The 19,508-nt window shown below is 34.3% G+C and overlaps 1 protein-coding gene across 1 annotated transcript in view; it reads right to left on the reverse strand.

Annotated features, from left to right (window-relative positions):
• Window positions 1-10,840: 10,840 nt before the first annotated feature.
• Window positions 10,841-19,508, reverse strand: part of ZC2HC1A (zinc finger C2HC-type containing 1A) — a 47,870-nt gene continuing 39,202 nt past the window's right edge. The window contains exon 9 of the mRNA XM_080802559.1: window positions 10,841-13,426. Within this exon, the coding sequence (XP_080658685.1) occupies window positions 13,261-13,426 (166 nt within the window). The 3' untranslated portion in view covers window positions 10,841-13,260. The remainder of the gene's footprint in view (window positions 13,427-19,508) is intronic.

Below are 19,508 nucleotides of genomic sequence, written 5' to 3' on the forward strand. Positions count from 1 at the left end.
TCTTTCTCCTCAATTGTTGTGGCTTCCATGATAATTCTGGATAATGTTACTGTTTCTTCCTTTAGTTGCCTAGCACTTAATTGTCTGTATCATGCATTATTTATCTGATCAGATTCATCTTAATATTTTATCTTACATATAACTATTATTTACATAATTCTATTTATGTTTTCTCCTGAAAGAGTGTATGATCTTTTGTGTTCCCTCCAGCTCCTAATGGGAAAAGCCAGACATATCATGGTTAATAAGTAAAGACAAATTGCATTAAACCAGCGTATTAATATCAAAAATTACAATAGAATAATAATAGACTAGAATAATAATAGAATGATAGAATCTGTAGAAATATTACAGGACAAGAGAAATAAAATAGGTAGGTACATTGATAATCATCAATTCCAACAGTTTGTAATATCTCAGTATCAAAATATATGTATGCACCTAGATTCATGAATTATTTAGTATTTGAGAAAGATGCAAAATAGTTACTTTTGTTTGGGAATAACCTGGGATTTATTTTCACTTGCTTGTTTTACATCCTCTCCATACAAAATGATAAGAAAGAAGTGCATTCTTTCTGTATAGGACAAACTTTCCAAGTGGGGGAGGTTAGATACACTTTAGGACCTTATTCTCAAAGTGAATCAGTTTTTTCAAGTGGAGCTTGAACTCACAACCCTGAGCTCAAGACCTGAGCCAAGATGAAGAGTTGGATACCCAATCAACTGAGCCACCCAGGTGCCCCATCAAAGTGAATCAATTTTCTGTCTATATTTTACAGGATGAAAATTAAGACAAGTGGCAACATTTACAATTCAGGATTTACTGCTCTTGCTTGCTGATTTCTTTTCCTTAAGACCTAGTCTAAGGCTTTCTTCCTTTCTGAAGCCTTCCCACACTTACCAGGTGGAGTTGAGGATTCCTTCATTTGTGCCTTCATTGCTAATCTCAGTAAATAACTCAATAACCTACCAGGTGCTACCATGTGAGAGATGGATGTGAGTTTGCCAATTTCTACCTTTGAAGCTTATCACAATTTTTTTAGAGATTTATTTATTACATACATATTTGAAATAATTTCAGATATATGGAAGACCTGCAAAGATAGTACAGAGTGGTCTTGTATACCCTTTACAAGTTTCTGCTAAGACTGACATCTTACGTAACCATGGTACATTTATCCAAACCAAGAAATTAGCATTCCTTGTTGTGGGGGTGGGGGGCTGTTCATTGCAGAATGTGGTCTGTACCCACTAAATGCCAGTACCATCCTCCCCCAAGTAGTGTTAATCAAAAATGTCTGAAAAAAAAAATGTCTGCAGACATTGCCAAAGTGTCTCAGGAAAAAAGTTGAAACCAATGTTCTAGAAGTTTCATAATTTTACATTTTTCAGTTTAGGTCCATGACTCATTAAGGGTTATTTTTTAATATAAGGTATGTATCACAGTTGCTTTTTTTTTCTTTTTTTTTTTTGCATATGGACATTCAGTTCTTCTAGTACCATTTGTTGAAAAGACTATATGCAGTTGGCATTTGAACAACATGGCCTACTGTTGACGGAAAGCCTTACCAGTAACAGTTGATTAACACATATTTTGTATGTTATATGTATTATATCCTGTAATCTTTTTTTATTTTTTAATATAGCTCTTCATATACCCTGTAATCTTCTAATAAAGCGAGAGAAAAGAAAATGTTAAGAAAATCATAAGGAAAATACATTTATAATATTTATTAAAAAATAATCCATGTACAAGTGGACACATGCAATTCAAACCTGTGGTGTTCAAGGGTCAACCGTACTTTGTCAATTGAATTGTCTTTGCCCCTTTGTAATTCAATTTGTCATATTTGTCTGAACCTAAGGATGCTCTGTTCTGTTCCAATGATTCGTGTCTATCTTTTCTCCAAATACCACACTGACTTGATTACTATAGCTTTATATCTAGGAATTGGGTAGAATAAATCTTCAGAATTTTTTCCAGAATTGTTTTGGCTATTGTAGTTCTTTTGCTTTACCATATACATTTTAGATTCAGCCTGTAATACCACAAAAATCTTGCCGAAATTTTGATTCAGTTTGCATTGAGCCTATAGATTAAATTGCAGAGAACTGACATCTTCACTATGTTTATTCTTTGCATTAATAACACTGTATTTTCTATTTAAATCTTTTGAGTTCTTTCATCAGTGTTTGAGTTTTCAGCATACATATATTTTGTTAGCTTTATGTATAACTATTTACATGTGTGGGTGTGTGTGTGTGTGTACATGCCTACATGCTACTGTAAATGGTATTTAAAGCTCAAATTCTGCTGTTCATCACTGGTAGAGAGGAAAGATTTATTTTTTTATATTTTCCTTGTATCATAAGATCTTCTTAAACCTAAACTTATCAGTTCTAGTTATATATATATATATACATACACATATATCTCAAGGAATATATATATACACATATATATATATGTATATATATATATTCCTTGAGATTTTCTACATAGACAGTCATGTCATCTGCAAATAGAGGTCATGTCTTTCCCTGAATGCAGAACTCTCATTTTTTTAAGTTCTTAATTTACTTTCAGCATAGCCCCGCCAGCAGAGATTTTGTCAAGCATTACTTTCTAATGTTTGTATTATGAAAGTAACAGGCATAATGAATTAGCCTTTTAAAACTATCCAACACTCCATCTTCACAAAATTTTGGCTACATATTTCCCAGGGCTTTATCTCTCCACTGCCATTGAGAATATTTGCTCTAAATTAATACTAATAGTTACTGATACATTTCTACATAAAACACTTTCACTTCAATTTTCGGATTTGCTTGTTTGAAGTTATTAGAAATATAAACAAATGCTTGTTTTCTAAATATGTCAATCCTTCTCTGCGATATCCATACTTCTTGTAAGGAGTTCTCCAACATCCAAGATTTCTTCTAAGTGGCTCTGTTCTTTGGCATGTGAACTCATACCTCTATTCCAGCTAATGAGAAGGGAGTAAAGGGAATCCGCCCTAAGTACAACTAATTGATTGACTAATGAATGATCTGTGATGTAGGTCATGTAGCCTGAAAAGATGAAGTAATTCAGGTGCTCTGTGTCAGGAACTTGAACCACAACCCTAAATGAATTTGGCCAAAATGAGTCTGAATAAGAGAAAGTTGTGAGGTTTAATTCAGCTGGATACTGACAAGTTGAATGAATGGGAGAGCGAAAAAGATACATAGCAGTGAGTGAAGAAGATAGACAACAGAGAACGTACAAATGAGCTCTGAGAAGAATACAGCCCGGCAGGTAGACCAATTAATTATTGGAGCTGCCTCAGCACCTAATGACCTTCCATTTTTAATTCACATGCATCTTATATTAAACCCTCTTTCTCAAGGTAACTTAGAAGGATATCTGTCCCTTACATTTGAAGGTTCTAGTCAGATTATTCTACAATGATGAATAAGGAAATAAGAATGAAAGACAAGTTTATGAATATTAGGTACTAAATTCAGAAAGTAGAATTAGTCACTAACTTCTGCCTCCCTAAATGAGACAGAGTAATTGTCAATAAAAAAATTAGGAAAAAAAAAAACTAGGGTTTTACTTCTAATGAGTGGGAGATTAGGGAATGAGATGGCAGTGTGGAGAAATGGGGATATCTTTCCTTTTGTTATACTCAGGTGGGGTTGAAAAGTCTCAGTTTGCTTCAATCTAAATTATACATAATCAAATATCAATCTACACTGTAGCGTATGACACTTTTCTGAGTGCTATGTTTAGAGTACTTAATTTGATCAATACACACAGACACTTTGGGGTGAAATGGCAACAGCTATTTTCTCTTGCCTTTTATTTCACACTAACTTAGAGGCCGAAGAACATATACAGATTTTATGTTGAAGCCAGATCATGTCATTCCCTGATTCCTATCTGACTGAGTAAGCCAAAATCATTTTAGCGGCCTCCAAAGCATACACAGTCTGGCTGCCACGTTACCTGACTTAATTTTCTAATCTCTTCCTTGCTCAAACCATTCTAGAGGTACTGGGCTCCCACCTCAGAGCCTTTGCCCTTTTCACCTTCTGCACAAAATATCCTTTCCTCTCTTTTCCACCCACATGCTTCAACCATACTGAATACTCTTTTTAGCAGAAAACACCGAACGTTAGGGGGAACAATCCAATAAGCAATGCAATACACAACAGAGATAAACATTCATGCTTCACTCCTCTTTCAGGTCTGTTCTCAAATACCACTTTCTTGATGGAATCATCTCTGAAGTACTGTATTTAAAACCGCAACCCACTTCCACTCTCCTACTGTCTCTAACCACCTCTTCCCCACATTATTTTACTCCAGAGCACTTGTCACATTCTAATAATAAATGTTTACTAATTTATCTAGTATTTTTCATATTCCTCCACTAGAATGTGAACTTCAAAGGGACGCAGATTTTCAACTGCTTCATTCGCTGCATGTAAAACAGTGCCCAGCACATCACAGGAATTAAAATATTTGATGAACATGTAACATACACATATATCCAAAATTATTACTACTACTAATATTAATACTATAATCAGTAAATTGTTGCCATTTACTGATAGCCTATTAAGTGTCAAACATTGCACAGAGATTTTAGTCACATTTCTGATAATCCTCAAAGTAGCCCTGCCCAATAGGTATAATTATGATCATAGCATATTTCTTAAAATTCGGTTTGTGCCATGAGAGACTCTTGACTCGAGGAAACAAACTGAGGGTTGTGGAAAGGAAGGTGGGTAGGTGGATGGGGTAGCTGGGGGATGGGTATTAAGGAGGGCACGTGATGTGATGAGCACTGGGTGTTATAAGCAACTAATGAATTGCTGAACACTACATCAAAAACTAATGATATACTATATGTTGGCTAACTTTAAATAAAAAACTTTAAATAAAAAAAATTTAAATAAAATAAAAATAACTTTAAATAAAATAAAAATAAAAATATAAAAATAACTTTAAATTAAAAAAATAAATAAAAAGGTTTCTATCTTCCTGAACAAAAATTCAGTTTGTGATTATTTGATACCATAACTGGGATAAGGAAAGGTATCTTGATTCAATATGTTGAAGATTCCCTCCTGTAGAATATGATTGTAAGCATTTTTCCCATTACCACAGCCATTATAAAAGGGAAGCATGAGGTCAGGTCAAATTTTATCACTGGAGAATTTTTAAGTACAAATAACAAATCTCAGTCCAGTTAGTTTAAGCAAAAAAGTATCTATTGTTGGGTAATTCACAGAATCTCTAGGAGAGCCAGATAATCAGTGCTGGTGGCAGACTGACAGACTGCTCCAGAGGAGGAAAGTCAGACCAAGTGCTACCACAGAGCACAAGGCACACCTGGACTCTGCCACTGCCACCTTTGAAGCTCATGCCTCTCCAGCAAACTTTGCCAACCCTCCCAACCCCCCACTCCCGCCCCCCCAACAACAGATGCTGCTGCTTCTGCAGCCACTTCTTCACTTTGCTTGTTGTAGAATCCAAGTCTTTTCAGTCGTCAGGTGACAGGACTACTCCCCAGCTGCAAGAAAGGATGGAAAACTAAACTCTGGTTATGATCTTCTTGAGGCAGTGGGATTCAAAATCAAAAACTTACCACACACAGAGGAGAATTTCCAAAAGATGCTAACCACAAATGTTTAACAAATGCCCATTCCAGACAGTAACAAAGTTTAGATTTAAAATAGATCAAACTTTCTCACTACTAGGTAGGACTTCGGACAGGTTTTAATTCCTAGTATTGTTTGATGTTTTCTACTTAAACTATTGTAAAGTATTTAAGGCCATGAATAACTGCCCCTCCTCTTCATACAGGTTTTCTGGTAATGGCATCAGTGAGATAGAACCTTTCTATGGATATAAGAGGGAGAACGACGCCAGTGCTGACCAAGGGAAGACCATGTGAACATAGTGCCTTACCGAGGCACTATAAAGAGCTGGTCTAGCGTACATGCTGCTCATTCAAATAGAGTTTTGATTTTATCTGTAGTGAGACATACTAAAAAACAAGCCTATTGTTTAAAATTTTCAAATTAATAATTAATCGGATAGTATGTTTCCAAAGAGAATCACCCTTGAGGAATTAAGGTTTAAAATAAAAAATTTCAAAGGTTTCTTGTGGGGCTCATACGCGTTTTCCCCAGAAGGAACAGAAGTTTGGAAATATTAGCAAAAATTTTTTAAAACTTACTGATTCTAAAATTATTTTTCTTGACTAAAATAACTACAAGAAAATAAGAAGATAATGTTAAACATTTTTAAAGTTTAAAAGATAAGCGTAATAGGTAAATATGTGAAAACAGATGTAAATATTTCAGATATACGTATGTATCCCCCTCCAACTAACCAATAAAATGGTCTTATTTAGACCAGTTTAGTTTCTATGTCTTGCGAAGTAAAAATTTACTTGCATACCATGGACTCTTCAAATCATATAGGTAATAAGCAATTAGGAAGGGGGACGGAACTATATTAGAATATCCTTTGCATGAAATTCAGGAAAAATAATCCCATTAAAATTATACCTAGCTTCAAAGTAACTGAAGATGAGTTAGTGATTTTAAACAAACTACTACTACTACATGCAAGTGATTTTGGAAACATAACCATCTCTTTCTTAAAGATTATTATATATTCATTTAAAAATTGATAGTATAAAATATAAAGAATATATAAAATAAAATATCCTTCCAATAGAAATAAATATAATATACTGAGGAATATATTTCGAGACTTTATCTGTGCCATTCTTTACATATGTACTCTTTTAGACTAGTTGTCTTAGTGATAAAACAGAACCTTGTTATATCATTAAAAATTATTTAAAAGCACTTTAGTTGTTAACTTACTAAATGTTTTCGTGATTTCAATTGGCCTTTTATGCGCCTGGGTGGCTCAGTGGCTTGGGCCTCTGTCTTCGGCTCAGGTCATGATCTCAGGGTCCTGGGAGCTAGCCCCTCATCAGGCTCTCTGCTTAGCAGGGAGCCTGCTTCCTCCTCTCTCTGTCTGCCTCTCTGCCTACTTGTAATTTCTCTCTCAGTCAAATAAATAAATAAAAGCTTTTAAAATAAGCGCTTTAGTTATTAACTTACTAAATGAATTTTTGTGATTTCAATTGGCCTTTTATTGTTATTTTTTATTTTTTATTTACATATGGTGACACACAATATTACATTAGTTTTAGGTGTACAACATAGTGATTCAACTTCTCTATCCATTATGCTATGTTCACCACAAGTGTAGCCACTGTCTGTTACTGTGCAACACAACATCACTGACTATATTCCATACGCTGTACCTTATATTCCCATGACTTATTCATTTCCTAACTGGAGGCCTAGATCTCCCACTCCTCTTTCCCAATTTTGCCCATCCCCCCACTCCCCTCCCCTCTAGCAACTATCAGTGTGTTCTCTGTGTTTATAGGTTGGCCAAATGGTTTCATTTTTATCACAACAAATAACAGTCCTATTAAACATAGTCTGCATAAGTATTTTTCTGTACTTCAGATTACTTTCTCAAGAAACAGTATGTATCTTGGAAACAAAATTACTAAGTTATGAGGCATGACTATTTTAAAGGCTTTTAAAATAAAATTAGTCAACTTTTCAAAAAGTATGATCAATTTTTATTTCCACCGTTAGTGGATAAGGGCATTCATCCTGGTGCACCATGACAGTGTTCAGTTTTAATATAATTTAAGATTGTTGATTTGATGAATGAAAATCAGCATTTCATTGTTAAGCATATGCACCACTACTCAGAACTACTGGCAATCTCCAACCTTATCAGTACAAATTCATAATAGGCAAAGAAACAAGTATTTGAGCAGAGAGAAAAAGGTCAAGGAGAGTGGAGAGTTATGTGAGGTGAGATGAACAGTTGGAATTAGTAATTTTTACTCAGCATCATTTTTCCTCAATCCTCAGGACATTCCCAAGTAGTTCACACTTTACATTCCAATGGACCCCATTGCACACACACCCTTTCCACTACCCTTGCCTTCTCCCCAGCAAAGGTGCGGAAAGTGTAGCTCTCACTCCCATTCTCCCAGGCTTCCTCCTAAGCACTGGGACAGGGACGAAAAGAAAGAAAGCAGGAGGGGCGCCTGGGTGGCTCAGTGGGTTAAAGCCTCTGCCTTCGGCTCAGGTCATGATCTCAGGGTCCTGGGATGGAGCCCCACATTGGGCTCTCTGCTCAGCAGGGAGCCTGCTTCCCCCTCTTTCTCTGCCTGCCTCTCTGCCTGCTTGTGATCTCTGCCTGTCAAATAAATAAATTTAAAAAAAAAAAGAAAAAAGCAGGAAAAAAAAGCAGCTGTATAACTTGTGATAAGAAGATCTACCTTCAACATCTCAGCGGTATTTTGTTGGTACTTTATAATAAAATTCCATTAAAACGAATCCTCCTTTTTGTCCTAAGTTGTAATTGTCTGTGTATATATCAGCTTCTCCAAATAAGTTACATCAACTTTACAGCAAAGACTTAATCACATCTTATTTATTGCTCTCGATCCCTAGCATATCAGAGAATGAAGAACATGTAAAGTCTTTTTAATATTGTAAGTATAAAGTTTTAAAGTGTCAAGTAAGTATAATTTAAAGTTTTAATTTTTTGTATCTCATATTAGTTGGTCTAACAACTTACTTAACTTATTTAAATAGATGTCACTCTCAATCTTTTCATTTGCAACAACATGCATGAAGTACAATGATCAGCAAAATAAGTCAGAGAAAGACGAGTACCATAGGATTTCACTTGTATGGGGAATTTAAGAAATTAAACAAATGAACAAAGGGGAAAAAAGAGAAAGAGAGAGAGACAAATCAAGAAACAGACTTTTTTTTTTTTTGGCTCAGTTAAGCATCTGTCTTTTTTTTTTTTTTTAATTTTCAGCGTAACAGTATTCATTGTTTTTTCACCACACCCAGTGCTCCATGCAATCTGTGCCCTCCCTAATACCCACCACCAGGCTCACCCAACCTCCCACCCCCCGCCCCTTCAAAACCCTCAGGTTGTTTTTCAGAGTCCATAGTCTCTCATGGTTCACCTCCCTGTCCAATTTCCCTCAACTCCCTTCTCCTCTCCATCTCATATGGTTTCACTTATTTGTGGAACATAACAAATAATATGGAGGACAAGAAACAGACTCTTAACTATAAAGAACTGACGGTTTTTAGAGGGAAGGTGTGGGGGATGGGGGATGGATGAAACAAGTGATGGGGATTAAGGAGTGCACTTGTGATGAGCACTGGGTGATGTATATAACTATTGAATCCCTCCCTATATTGTACACCTAAAACTAATATAACATCATATGTTAACTAAATGGAATTAAAATAAAATAATAAAAAATAAATAAGTAGATGTCACTCTCCTATATTAGATATCATTAAGTTGGGTTAAATGATTGAAAAAAAATTATCTTAAAAGGAAATGTGCAACTAAGATGAAATACTAAAGTAAATAGTACAAGGAGTATCTGGTAATATTTGAGTAATGTGTTTGAGATGCACAAATTTGCTAACAAAATATTATGAGGGGAAATATTAAACATTTCTATTAATTACTATCACCCTGGTACCCAAAATGAGCTAAGTTTTGTTTTTTTTTTTTTAAAGCTCTTTTTTATTTACTTGACAGAGAGAGAGACAGCAAGAGAGGGAACAGAAGTAGGCTAGTGGGAGAGGGAGAAATGGGCTTCCAGATGAGCAGGAAGCCGGATGCGGGGCTCTTATCCCAGGACCCTGGTATCATGACCTGAGCCGAAAGCAGAAGCCTAACGACTGATCCACCCAGGAACCCCTAGACTAAGGTTCTTAAAAATCAACATATGAATTACTAAACTCACAACAAAGTAAAAACTGTCTTTTATAAATCTCTGTAACGCCATGATATCTATCTCATACCTATATTGCTGAGAGGCCTTTAAAATAAGAATTGGAAGCTGGCAATATTAAATTATCTAAAAGCACCCTCTAGTGGCAAAAAGCAGTTCACATATAAACCAGGCAATATTATCTATGAGTATTCTGACAGTAGTAATCTCAAAAATTTCTAAATAAAGTGTGGCTATCATTAAATCAGTTTTAATGATTTTTCCACTGCTCTATTCAATGATATAGTCAGTTGGAAAAGTTAACCTATCTTAGTACTAAAAATATATCCAGTATATAAAATACATATATACTTGTAATGCAAATAAAGACACAAGATTTCTTTGTAATTATGTACCTCTTCTATTATTTTTCATTCCCTGAGCTTCTATTCATGGTAAAAGTATTCGCCTCTAGCCCAGGGAAGATTGAATATAAACCAAACGTGTCTAATTTGGTTGTATTTTTACTAGAGATGACTACGATTTAAAATTTTAAATATGATCATCTAAATCACTAAGTACTGATCACAAACCAGTACTGTTTGCCATTAAACTGTATATTACCTAACTAGAAATACCCACAATGTTTTCTATCAACCTTGACTTCACTAATGTTTTTAACTGCTATATTTTACTAGAATAAAGAGAATTTTTCTGTCTTAGAAATCTTGTAATGGAACATTATTTGTAATATTTTGATGCCATAAAACACTTCAATTCTAAAAAATAACAGCAATTTATTCAAAAGCTGATGGCACAAAAAACCTGCCAATGAAAAGCTACTATCTCATTAAAAAAAAAATCTGTATTTTGACTTGGAATATTTTCTTCATATTTCAGTGTACTCTTATCTTTCTACTACCTATGTCTGGTTAAAAGCTAAGATGTCAGTCAATAAAGACCAATTGAAAATTTTTTTTTTGCTTTCTGTCTTTATTGAATTGGTTCAAAAATGAAGACAGTATTTGTAATAAAAAACAGAGTGGACAAGAGACAACAGCAACCATAATAATCTTACTTTTTCAAGCTAATGACTTTCAGAATAATATATAAGCAATTTTTACATTTTTAATTTATGCTTACAATCATTTTTTTTATTCTACCACACTGCAAATACTTGTGAAAATAAATAAAAAAGTAAATGATGCATAGATCTAGGAAAATTTCTTATAAACTGAACTACTGCACAACAAATCAATGTGAGAATAATATATGTAAGTAAAAAAAAAATGCATTTAAATACACTGTCACAACATGTTTCATAATTCATAAGTGTACTTCACCTACTTACTGTTTATAATAATCTCTGGGTTCTAGAATTGGATGATTTTTTACCAACTAATTTTCCATGTAGTACATTATAATATTTACTGGCTACTGCAAACTTCTGTGAGAAACAAACATGTGCCACTTTGTTTGAGCTCATTTACCTACTCCTTCCTTGGGTAAAAATTATATGGTCTTAAAAAACAAACAAACAAACAAACCTGGAAAAAGAAAAATAGTGCTCAGTTCCAGGGAAAACAAAGTTGAAAGTTCTTTGTATGATTTATAACAGGACAGAATAACATATATCATTGAAATGAAAATCTAATTTATGTACATTATTCTCCTAAGTTAATTAAAGGTTAATCTAGCTAATGGACTCTTTTTTTTAGACCAATGACTGAATAAAGACAATCAGATTAAAAAAGTTAATGAAAAATCAGGAAAGAAACTATAAGGTAAATAAAATGACAATTCCTATTACCTCAACGTTTATATCCCTTGCCTGAACGGAAAACAACAACCACCACCACCACCAACAAAACCAAAAACACTAATGAATACAATTATAAAGTATAAGCACAAATAAATTTCAGAGAAAATTAAAAGCCACAAATTTCTACATCAACCCTTACACAGTTGATCATAATCATAAAAGAGAAATTAGAAATGGCCTATAGAAGATTTGCTTATACCTTTATAAGATCAAAGCTGCTTTGTTTCCATTCAACAGAAATTAGGAATTATTGAAACTGGGCTGCATAGGCAATCAAAGAATCTACTACTAAATACTGTCACACTGAAAGTGACAACAATTAAAAGCTGTGTTTTAGCCAAAGTTAAAGTATAATTAAGTTTTTGTGAATGTTTAATTACATAAGTCAGCTGTGCATTAAAGCAGTGCATTTTCAGTTTGTTTGTTTGTTTGTTTTACTGTGATGTGAACGGTATTTCAATATTAAACACTAAACAGAAAATATAAGTAGGAAAAATTAGACTCTAACCAACTCATCACTACATCTAACTATACTTCAAGGGAAATTAAAAAATAATACTTTTTACCTGCATGCCCTGCAGTAATGATTAATTATCCAAATTATTTATTAGGGTCAGGTGGTTTGCTTTGAAATCTATTAAGATAATTTCTTCTAAATTCAGACACAGAAATGAACATGTAGAATTTTGCAAGGAATCTTGTGCCTCTTACATTAAATAATTATTTTCAAACTTTGCAAAAATAAGAAAGTAGTAAACTAAAACTCCTCAGACATGAGGTAATGAAAAAGAAAAAAGTGAAATATGGAGACACAATTAGAAATAGAAAGAATATACATTCAACTAACACACAGAGGTAAAAAAAAAAGTCATTAAGTTATAACTAGAATAAAATACATTTATATTTTTTAGTATTGTGTCTCTGAAAAGGAAATTGCATAATTACATTTTAAAGAATAAATAAAGATCTCTAAATTATATAATTAATGATATACTGAGTAAAGGACAACATAGACCTGTAGAGGTTGAATTCCTCTCTTTTTAAAATATTTATAAAATTAACTGTAAAACAGCTCTACAGGAAAATGACCTTACATAACTAACTGTAACTGAAAATACTCTTCGTTTCCAAAATTCCAAGCATCCAATCTTATACTATGTGAAAATAGGCACCAATAATAAAAATGTTTGTTCTGACTTTTTGCTCAAATTAACAATCATCCTAAAGCTTGAAGGGCTGAGCACTAGCATTTCATTTTGTGAAGGTATGCTTAATGTGCTTCAACAACTGTAACAGAAAAGTAATACGTAAGTTAATGATTCCACTTGAAATTATTCTCTGACAGATGAGTGACTACTTCCTTGAATGGCACAGTTTGGGGTATCAGGTCTTTATTATATACAGTATATGTACACATTCATATATATACACACACATTTCACAGCCAAAGAATTATGCTCCAAAAATTGCTGAAAAAAGTATTTTGAATAATTTTAGCATAAAATCACTAAAGGAAGTGCTCTAGCTGTCCAAGCAGCAATAGTCATAAAATTCTGGACTTAGTTTTTTTGGGCTCTATTCACAGAACCATTCTTCGAATGCCACATTCACAGCAAAACTTTGCCCATTCTACAGGGTATTTAGTCCCACACTCATGGCAGAATTTTGGTAAGTGTCCTGTTGAATTTCCTTCCATGACTTTAGTGTTTCCGCCATTAAGTGAAGATGCATAGTCTCCATCTGGCCTGAAGGAGTACAGGAAGAAAAGTGGAAACACAAGTTCTTGTCAGTAGTTTTCATAACCCTTAGAAAAGAGTACTTAACATTAAGTATAAGTAAAAGCTTGCTTAATTTTAATATTTTTCTAGTTCAAATTTTAAAACCCCTTTTTAGTTAATAATGAAATACTGAATATTTTCTTTGGCATTATATTTGTCCCTGTTTATGAGAATTTTTCATGAGCAAATACCACCACACTTTCCATCTGTTCAATGTATTAGGCATATACTACAATGGGAATAGAATGGAAATTTATACTGTCCCTTCTGTAAAACTATCGCTAAAAAGAAAACTGGAACCTTGCCCTGAGGAAAGATGGACATCTTTCTTCCAAATACATACTTTAATAAATATGTATATATTATTACATATATTATAAAACAATATATACATATAACTTCCCCCAATGTGTCATGTTATTTTCACTGTATCCATGGAGTCTTTTCACTTGAATTCTCATCATTACTCAGGTTGAATCTTGTTAGGTCCTTTGGTCTAATTTAGTTATACACACTCAAATTCTTTCATCCTTCATCCCCTGTACTGCAATCCTCATGGCTCTGGACACTCACTGCCACCCTAAACTGTGTCCCCCTTTGCTGACATGCAATATATGTCATTTTTGTTACATCTTGTCTTCTCCATAAGACTGTGAGTTCCCCAAGTGCAGGGATCTTTATCTGGTCTGTTACTGCTCTAAGTCTAGGATCAAGAGAAGTACCTGACATAAACTCATCCCTCAGTAAATAGTTTTATTGAATAAATGAATGAATGGGTAATATATGAAGAAGATAAATAAAGTAAAATATTTGGTCCTCTTAAAATGATAAAGTATTTGAAACTTAGATGAAGTGAAAAATTTCGCAGAAAAATATCTTAGGAAAACTGATTTCAAACCAACTATAACACTAAATAAACATAATCGTTAAAGCGACTGAATCAGTAATTAACATACTACTCATCAGTTATCAAGTGAGCATGTGCAGGCGTGTGCGCACGCACACACACGCACACAGTGGACTCCTAATAATTTTACATGGTAAGTTCTAGGGGCACCTGAGTGGTTCAGTCTGTTAAATGTCTGCCTTCAGCTCAGGTCATGATCCCAGGACCCTGGAACAGAACCCTGTTCAGCAGGGAGTCTGCTTCTCCCTCACCTTCTGCCCCTCTCCCCCACTCATGCTTTCTCTCTCTCTCACACTCTATTAAATAAATAAATAAATAAAATACTAAGAAAAAATCATGGTAAGTTTTCTACTAAACTTTTCCAGCAGAGGGGGCTGAAAAACAACATTCCGCAATTTCTTTTCGAAGATCAGTAAAACCTTTAAATTCAGACTAAGAGAACATAAAATATAATCAACAATTAGTAACTTGGAAATACATGTAAATCTCCAAGAATTTTAGCAAATACAATCTACAAACATATGCAATTCAAGGCACTTCAGATTTATTCCAGAAAATAATATTGATTTAACATTTAACATTAGGAAGTCTATTAATATAATTTATCACATAAACAGATTCAGGGATTTAAAAATATTGATTTTACATATATATATATACATATATATATGATATTCAATAACATTCACCACCTATTTTTTATTTAAAAAAAAACTTAGAAAATCAGGAATAGAAAGGAATGTCACTGATAAAATGTAGATTATAGAATCCTATATCAGGCTTCATGTTCAATGGTGACATTTAAGAAGCATTTTCTTTAAAAAGCAGAAACGTTACAAGAATATCAGTTATAATTGTTTCTATTTTAATATATAGTACAACATAAAGAGAACTCTTTTTCTGTTCCTTTGGACATATCTAACATGGGGATAACTTCCTAGCTTTCTTTAATGAAAACCTTTCAAAAGATGGAATGCCAGCTGTGTTTCCAGGCAACAGTAGTACTTACACACAATCCACAGAAATTAGACATCCCTCAAGACAACCTGAAAGCTATGTCTACAGGGCTGTTACAAGAGAAACTGGTTCCCTTTGGGGACACAGAATTTCCAATTAAACTGATCCTACACACATCTATTAAGATCTTGTTCTCTCATACCTAAGCTGTCACTTGGACGGCCAAAGAAAACCAGCTCCAGGACTGGGGCAAGGGCTCCCAGGAAAGCGTAACACCAGACACTGCCTACTGTCATTTCCTATTCCCTATAAATAATCATAATGTTATATATTACCATGTGATGACCTCTAGCCGAGCCTAAGACAACCTCTTGATGGACATTTCAAGAGCCCTGCTTAGAAGGGGCATGAGGAGACAGGAAGGGAAAGCTGAGTTTCTAAATCTCCACTTTGTGCAAGTCTAAGAAATCACCGTCCTCTCCCCCAAAATGACATTAAAATTCAAAAATTTAAGTAGGGAAGATCAGTCAAAATCTCAAATGTAAGTGCAGTGTCAGAGTTAACTTACCAAGCTGACCTCTGGTTTCCTTTATTTACTTAGCTGTGGAAGTTTCCCTTACTTTCCTGAGAGCTAAGCTACACATTCAGAAGGATATTTGCCCCATTTTGTGTAGCATTTCTAGGTGTTTTCGGTGGAAGGACCATCCAGAAAATGTAGCCTAACACACTTCCAGAAAAAGAAATCTGTGAAATTTCTTCATCTGTTGTGGTTATAATTATTCTATCTGGGTAGTGTAGTAAGTCAAGTGAACAAGGTTCAGGGCTTACTATCACATATTAACCATTTAAAAAGAAAGAAATAAAAGAAAACAAAAAAGAATTCAAACTTATTTTTAACAGGATTTTTGCCCCTGCCTGTTGTCACTTCATTTGTCTACCTCTTTAGAAAGATAAGATGAATTTTTTATTTAAGCACATGTATTTATTAAGTTTCCCATTTTATAAGAGAATGTTAATACTACATTCAGCATGGATTAAAAACACAAGGCTCCATAGCAACATAGCAAGCCAGCTTCGGGACCCCAAGAAACATTAAGTTCACTTCTTTAATATTTAAAATGTATCAAAACCTTAGGTGAAACAAACAGTATTTATGAAAGAATCTATCTGCAAAGGTAGCATTTCACCTATTCCTTTATGGTTCTCAACCCTTATTATGCATAATCATCACTCTTAAAATTTTAAAAATCCAAACCAAAGAAACCAAATCTCTCTGGGAGGACGGTGACATGTTCATTTTTAGAAAGTTCCACAGGTGCTTCTTTCTGAAGGGCAACAACCAAGATTGACAGCTAAAAACCCGGATATTTGAAAATCTATCCCTGGATTAAATCTGAATAATGGATAGCTGTATATGTTTTATACTTATAACAAAAGCAGACAACATATATAGTTACATATAACACATATATATCACAACAAATTTTGGTGAATCATAGGATATCATGTTATAGGCCTGTATTGAGGGCATCTTAAAAAAACATCTTATGAAATGGATTGTCATACTTATAGTAGAGATTTTAATTAAGAAGTTATCCATTGAATGGGGAAGGTGAATTGGAGGAAGATGGTCAAAAGGTATAAACTTCCAGTTAGGAGATAAACCAGGTACAAGGGATGTAATATACAACATAATGACTATAGTTAATGCTGCTGTGTGTGATAGGGACGTTGCTAAGAGACTAAATTCTAAAAGTTCTCAATGGAGAAATTTTTTTTTTTTGCTTTTTTTCTTCTTTTTATTATATCTGTATGAGAAAATGGGTGTTACCCAAACTTACTATGGTAATCATTTCATAATATATGTAAATCAAATCATCATGCTGTATGCCTTAAACTTATACATTGATGTATGACAATTACTTCTCAATAAAACCGAAGGAAAAAAGTTATCTCTTATATTATCCAGTGACTCTTCAAACTCTTATTCTTCACAATGCCATGATACTCCATGTAGAAAACCCTAAACACTCTACCCCAAAATTTCTAGAACTCATACAGAATTCAACAAAGTGGCAGGATATAAAATCAATGGACAGAAATCAGCTGCATTTCTATACACCAACAATAAGACAGGAGGAGAAGAAATTAAGGAATTGATCCCACTTACAACTGCACCAAAAACCATAAGATCCCTAGGAATAAACCTAACCATGAAAGAAACTGAGGAAGACACAAAGAAATGGAAAAACATTCCATTCTCATGGGTTGGAAAAACAAATATTATTAAGATGTTTAAGCTATCTAGAGGAATTTATACATTCAGTACAACCCCTACCAAAATACCATCAAGTTTTTTCATAGAGCTAGAACAAATAATCCCCAAATTTGTATGGAACCAGAAAAGACCCCAAATAGTCAGAGGAATGTTGAAAAAGAAAACCAAAGTAAGTGGCATCATAATTCCGGACTTCAAGCTATATTACAAAGCTGTAATCATCAAGACAGTATGGTAGGCACAAAAACAGACACATAGGTCAATGGAACAGAATAGAGAACCCAGAAATGGACCCTCAACTCTATGGTCAACCAATCTTGGACAACACAGGAAAAAATATCCAATGGAAAAAGGACAGTCTTTTCAACAAATGGTGTTGGGAAAACTGGACACCCACATGCAGGAGAATTAAACTAGAACATTTCCTTATACCACACGCAAAAGCAGACTCAAAAATGGATGAAAGACCTAAATGTTAGACAGGAATCCATTAAAATCCTAGAGGACAACACAGGCAGTGACCTCTTTGACCTCAGCTGCAGCAACTTCTTACATCTCCAAAGGCAAGGAAAATAAAGGCAAAATGAACTACTGGGACTTCATCAAGATAAAAAGCTTCTGCACAAAAGAAACAGTCGACAAAACCAAAAGATAGCCAACAGAATGGGAGAAGATATTTGCAAATGTCTTATCAGATAATGGTCTAGTATACAAAATCTATAAAGAACTTACCAAACTCAACACCCCCAAAAAAAATAATCCAACCAAGAAATGGGCAGAAGACACGAACAGATATTTCACCAAAGAAGACATAGAGATGGCCAACAGACTCATGAAAAAATGCTTAAGATCACTCAGTATCAGAGAAATACAAACCAAAATCACAATGATATATCACCTCACACTGGTCAGGATGGATAAAATTAACAAGTCAGGAAACAACAGATGTTGGCGAGGATGAGGAGAAAGGGAAACCCTCTCACACTGCTGGTGGGAATGAAAGCTGGTACAGCCATTCTGGAAAACAGTATGGAGGTTCCTCAAAAAGTTGAAAATAGAGAAGCTACCCTAGGACCCAGCAATTGCATTACCAGGGATTTACCCCAAAGACACAAAGGTAGTGATCCGAAGAGGCACCTACACCCCAATGTTTATAGCAGCAATGTCCATAAGAGCCAAACTATGGAAAGCGACCAGATGTCCACAAATGAATGGATAAAGAAGATGTGGGGTGTGTGTGTGTGTGTGTGTGTGTGTGTGTGTGTGTGTAAAACACACACACACAAATTGGAATATTACTCAGCCATCAAAAAATGAAATCTTGCCACTTGCAATGATGTGGATGGAACTGCTAAGCGAAATATGTCAATCAGAGAAAGTCAACTATATAATCTCACTCATGTGGAATTTAAGAACTCATATGTGGAATTTAAGAAACAAAACAAAGGATTATAGAGGAAGAGAGGGGAAAATAAAACAAGACGAAATCAGAGAGGGAGACAAACAATAAGAGACTCTTGAACACAGGAAAAAAACTGAGGGTTGCTGGAGGGGAGGTGGGTAGGGAGATGAATTAACTGGGTGATGGGACATTAAGGAGGGCACGGGATTTAATTAGCACTGGGTGTTATATAAGACTGATGAATCAATGAACTCTACCTCTGAAACTAATAATATATTATGTGTTAATTACTTGAAAGTAAATAAAATAAAATTTTAAAAATAGTAATAAATTATCCAGTGACTCCATGAGAATTCATAGGCAGATTTTTGAGGTCTCAGAACTAGGTGTGCTTTCACAGAGAAATGATTTTTTTGTTTTAATACAACATGAATCATGTAACTAACTACTCCTGTACTCTGGCCACTACAAATTTGGATCCAATTTATGGCCGAAGCCTAGCCTG

This window comes from Martes martes, assembly GCF_963455335.1.
Source record: "Martes martes genome assembly, chromosome: 4".
NCBI classification, from domain to species: domain Eukaryota; kingdom Metazoa; phylum Chordata; class Mammalia; order Carnivora; family Mustelidae; genus Martes; species Martes martes.